This window comes from Eubalaena glacialis, chromosome 7, assembly GCF_028564815.1.
Source record: "Eubalaena glacialis isolate mEubGla1 chromosome 7, mEubGla1.1.hap2.+ XY, whole genome shotgun sequence".
Classification (NCBI taxonomy): Eukaryota; Metazoa; Chordata; class Mammalia; order Artiodactyla; family Balaenidae; genus Eubalaena; species Eubalaena glacialis.
In genome coordinates, this window is record NC_083722.1 from 23,865,522 (window position 1) to 23,870,404 (window position 4,883).

At 56.2% G+C, this 4,883-nt stretch overlaps 1 protein-coding gene across 2 annotated transcripts; it reads right to left on the reverse strand.

Moving 5' to 3' along the window:
• Nucleotides 1-727: 727 nt before the first annotated feature.
• LOC133095097 (BOLA class I histocompatibility antigen, alpha chain BL3-7-like) lies at nucleotides 728-4,170 on the reverse strand. 2 transcript variants are annotated; one of them, XM_061195968.1, is made up of 7 exons: nucleotides 4,025-4,169; nucleotides 3,461-3,730; nucleotides 2,985-3,260; nucleotides 2,088-2,363; nucleotides 1,393-1,425; nucleotides 1,205-1,252; nucleotides 728-1,041 (listed from the first exon to the last, which is right to left on the reverse strand). In XM_061195968.1, exons 1-7 carry the CDS (start codon nucleotides 4,095-4,097, stop codon nucleotides 1,037-1,039), a joined length of 981 nt encoding a protein of 326 aa, XP_061051951.1. In that variant the 5' UTR covers nucleotides 4,098-4,169; the 3' UTR covers nucleotides 728-1,036. The 2 variants fall into 2 exon arrangements, with proteins under 2 accessions (XP_061051951.1, XP_061051950.1); XM_061195967.1 differs by lacking the exon at nucleotides 728-1,041 and adding an exon at nucleotides 1,862-1,972 and having other exon boundaries at nucleotides 1,103-1,252; nucleotides 4,025-4,170.
• Nucleotides 4,171-4,883: the final 713 nt, after the last annotated feature.

Here is a 4,883-nt window from a genome sequence, read left to right on the forward strand (position 1 = left end):
AAGGGCAGGGAGAGTGGGTAGGCGAGCAGAGCAGAATTCCGACAGGAACTTACCTAAGACGAGACATTATGGTTTCCCGCCTTTCTGCTAATTCCAGAATCTGGATCCTTTGAGAAGGTTGGGGGAAATATGGAAAGAACAATCAAACCCTAGACAAAGGGCAAGAGCTGGATGAATCTGAAAATCCATCTCTGGACACCACAGACTCTCCTGTGTGCAGGGGCAGCCTTGGGCCTTGTGGGGACCACGACTGGCAAAATGACTCCTCCAGCTGTCAGAGGCGGGGGACACCCAGAGGAGAATAAGACACAAACTCAGGCAAAAACCTCTAAAGAAACAAAGAAACAACAAATAACACCCAAAAGATAGGGGCTGAAGACTGGACACAGGCCTGAGCCGAGGCTGACCTGGTGACTTCCTCTGAGATCACAGCTCCTGGTGGGACAAAGTTCTACTGAAGGGACAAGGACAAAGGAGCTGAGAAGATGTGACCAGGAGTGACCACATCAAAGCCCACGATGCAGTGAGCACGGAGTGGGCACAGGCCACGTCCACGCTCGGCTCCTCACAGCCTCCTCCTGTCCCACCTGCAACAGACAGAGCACAGCAAGCACACGGATTCTGGAAGGTTCTCAGTGCTTCCATTTATTTCCTCTCTCAAACTTTAGGAATCCTCTCCTTTATTATCCCATCAACCCCTCATGGCACGAATTAGAAAAAAAACACATTCATATATATGGATTTTATTTTCAATAAGGATATAAGACATTATTACTCAGTGTAACATGAAGTTAAGACAGGGATGGAGGTGGCCCAGCCCTGCCTCTGCTGGAACAGGCAAGTGGATCAGGGAAGAGAACACAGGTCAGGGTGGGGAGGGGTCGTGGTGGGCAGGGGTGGGCCAGTCTCCCCACCTCCTCACATTATGCTACGAGGAACACAGACACATTCAGATGCAGCTGCAGAAAGAGGAGTCACGGGATCTGAAGCCACAAAGTGGGACCGTGCATCACTCAGTCCCCACGGGGCTGCTGTCTCACACTGTGAAAGAAAATAATCATGAACAAATTCAGGTCAGTCATGTAAGTACTGACCTTCCCAACAGCCCCCCACATGGTCAAATGTCCCACTCAAAGATCCCCACCACCCGGGGCATCCCCTCGGCCCCAACACCTCTCCCAATCGAGGCCCTCCAGGGTCTCACCTTTAGGATCCGTGAGAGACACATCAGAGCCCTGGGCACTGTCACTGCCTGGGGGAGAACAAAACCAGGACGTGGTCAGAACCCACAGGAGAGAAACTAGAGAAGGAACTTTAGGAGGGTGAGCCCCCCATGGCCTCCTGTCTGCGCCCTCACAAGGGTCTCAGGAATCACACCCCCTCCACACTCACTTGCAGCCTGAGCGTAGCTCCCTCCTTTTTCACCTGTAAGAAGAAAACATCACGTGAGAGGCCAGGGAGAAGACTGAGTTGTGAGATCCTAGAGGAACCCCCTAGTCCTGGACCACAGAGAACTTTCCAGAACCGTTGACCAAAACCCATGATAGGATCAGGAACACGAAGAAAGGAAATGTGGGGGGACTGGATCAACTTCTGCCCTCCCGGGGGTCTGTCCTCAGCAGGGACCTTCCCTCTCTGACCTTCAAGTGCTGGTAATCTGGTCCCCAACTGGAATTATGAAGGTGAAAAAATCTGTCTTTCATTTCCACATGTGCTTTACAAAAGGGTAAGTGCCGGTCTCCAGACTGACAAGCAATGTTTCTGAGTGGTACTGCCCAATAAAAACGCAGGCAAGCTTCTACCTGGGCTTCAAACTCCCCAGTGAGACAAGAAAACTCAGATCCCTCCCTCCCTTCCCTACCTGAGCGCTTCTTCCTCCAGATCACAGCTCCAGCCACCACGGCTCCAGTGACCACCAAGAGAACCAGGCCAACAATGAGGCCCATGATGGGGACGGTGGGCTGAGGAGGTTCTGTGGAGGAAAGGGAAGGGGCCCTGACCTCAGGCTTGAATCCCGACCTTGCTGAACGTGTCTAGAAGGGCTCCTGCTTTATCTGAGAAGCTCCATCTCCCATCTCCCTCCTTACCCCATCTCAGGGTGAGAGGCTCCTGAAGCCCCTTGTGCTGCACATGGCACGTGTATCTCTGCTCCTCTCCAGAAGACACCACCAGGGCCGCCCACTTCTGGAAGGTTCCATCCCCTGAAGGCCTGGTCTCCACAAGCTCCATGTCCTGGGTCTGATCCTCTCCATCACGTTGCCAGGTCAGTGAAATCTCCTCAGGGTAGAAGCCCAGGGCCCAGCACCTCAGGGTGACCTCATGGTCAGAGATGGGGTGATGGGTCACATGTGTCTTTGGAGGATCTGAGGAGGAAGAATCAGAAAATTCACACTTAGTGTTACCTTCATGGGCCACTGAAGCAGCATCATGTGACCATCCTGAGAATGGACAGCACAGTGGGTTTGAAAATAACAAGCACAAACACCAGACACAGGCCTGGACTCCGGGGTCTGGGAAAATCTCCCAGTCCTTGGAAAGTTCTAGAATAAGGATGAAAGCCAAGGTAGGAGGCTCCATGTAAAGGGGAGAATACAGAGTAATGGTCCTGTCTTTGGTGGAGGCTGTATGATTCAGAAAAGCTGGAGTCAGGCCTCCTAAGATGTTCTCAGGCTGAGAACAGGCCTTGAGAGAGAAAGTCATGGTTCACAAGATGGGGGTCAGGGTCAAAGGGCACCGATGATCAGTTATTTCAGGGATGGTTTCCGGCTTCTTCGCCAAAGAGACTGGATTCCTTAACTGTCTTTCAGAGAAGTGAGGCCACCGGCGAGTCACTGTCTTGTACAGAATATGCAAACCTGGGCGGATTCCTCCCTCTCCCGACAAGAAGTTGGGGCGGTGTTCCCACAGGGACCCCATTTCCTCCCCTTGTGGGACGCCAGCTCCAGCCCGAGGGGAGACCAGGGAGGCCCCGCGGCTCCTCGTACCTGCGCGCTGCAGCGTGTCCTTTCCGGTCTCCAGGTATCTGAGGAGCCCCTCTACGCATGCCCCGTCCAGGTAGGCTCTGTTGCGCTCCGAAGCACCAACCATCTCAAACTTGCGCTTGGTGATCTGAGCCGGCTCGTCGGCCGCGGTCCAGGAGCGCAGGTCCTCGTTCAGGGCGATGTAATCGGCGCCGTCGTAGGCGAACTGTCTGTACCCGCGGAGGAGGCGACCGTCCGGCCCCACGTCGCAGCCGTACATCTCCTGGAGGGTGTGAGACCCTGACCCCGCCCCGACCAGCCGCAGTGATTAAACCCAAACTGAAAATGAAACCGGGTAAAGTCCCCGCGGGCTGTTCCCGGGTCGGGGACCGGGGGGTCCCGCAATGTTGGGGTGACCCTCTGACCCGGAGACTCGGGGCGACGCCGGCCCGTCCCTGGAAATGGGGGTCGTGACCCGGACCCGGGCCCGCGTCGCTCACCGGCCTCGCTCTGGTTGTAGTAGCCGCGCAGGATGTTCAGGTTCACTCGGAGAGTCTGGGCGTCGTCCTTGGAGATCCGCGTCTCCCGATCCCAATACTCCGGCCCCTCCTGCTCCATCCACGGCGCCCGCGGCTCCTTCCTCGGATTCGGGGCATCGCTGTCAAACCTCACGAACTGCGTGTCGTCCACGTAGCCGACGGCGATGAAGCGGGGCTCACTGCGGCCGGGCCGGGACACCCCGGTGTGGAAATACCTCAGGGAGTGGGAGCCTGGAGGCGGAGAGGGGTGACACCCGGTCCGACCCTCCTCCCGGGGCGGGTCCCCGGGTCCGAGGTGGTGGGGTCTGGGGGGGGGGACAAGGGGCGGCGTGAGACCTGAATGGGTGAGAGGAGGGTGTAGGACACTGGAAGGGACAGGGTAGTGGTCAGAGCTGGGCGGCGAGGTGAGGGTGTGGGCGGAGAGTTGCGGAATTGCTCCTCCCCCCCCCCCGGGTCTTGCCCCCCAGCCAGGCGGTCCCCTCGCTCCTTCCCGCCGAGGCGGTTCCCTCCCGATCCCGCACTCACCTGCCCAGGTCTCGGTCAGGGCCAGGGCCCCCGAGAGCAGCAGGAGGAGGGTTCGCGGCGCCATGACCCGCATACCCGCATCCTCGGGGTCTGGGGAGAAACTGAGTTCCCAGGTCGGTGGAGACTTCGTAATCGCGAACCGCGGGGACGCCGATTGGCTTCTAGAAACCGGACACGCAATGGGAGTGAGGACTGGGGCGTCGTCATGAGTATCCAGTCAGGAGGGTTCGACACAGGCTGTGAGAGAGAAAGTGAAACTCAGGGGAGATGAAGAATCTCCAACACGGAGCGTCCCCGCCCCAGACACCGCCCTCAGAGAAACCCTGTGAGCCGCACTCGAGTTCTGGGACTTTGCTCTGATCCCGCTCCTCCTGCACTGAGTGCTCTTCGTCACATTGTCTCTCTGAGTCCTGACCCAGGGGCTGTCTGAGGAAACCAAGAAGCCATGTCCAGATTGGGCTCAGCCAGTTTTTCCTCCAGTGTTCTTTCTGAAACCATCGTGGCTGAACAGGACCATCTGCCTCTCACCCCTTATCTCTCACCCCTTGGACTCTTCTAGAAGAAAACTCACCCGCCAGGGACTTTGATGCCAGAGAGTGAGGTCTCCCTCGGAATGGAGGTGGAGGAACAGGGGTTTTGTGCTTTAAACCTGGAGAAGTTGTGCCTGAAAACACCAGCGAGATTCCCATATGGATCAGTTTCCTTTGTGTTTGTTAACTATAGAGGGGAGCACAATCTTGATGATCCACAAACATCAGGAATCTAATCTGTAAAACTGATTTTGGCCCTTACCAATATAGAAATGTGTCTAAATAGCACTGCCAATCATACTCACAAAGCTCCTAAATTTTACTTTCCC

Bases quoted from the DNA above. Each gene is read 5' to 3' on its own strand.
- LOC133095097 (XM_061195967.1), bottom strand. From the start codon at position 4,097: ATGCGGGTCATGGCGCCGCGAACCCTCCTCCTGCTGCTCTCGGGGGCC. The intron at 3,261-3,460 runs GTGAGCGACGCG...GGGCGGGGTCAG, and splicing joins CTACAACCAGAGCGAGGCCG to GGTCTCACACCCTCCAGGAG. The intron at 2,364-2,984 runs GTACGAGGAGCC...CTTCCTCCTCAG, and splicing joins GGACACGCTGCAGCGCGCAG to ATCCTCCAAAGACACATGTG.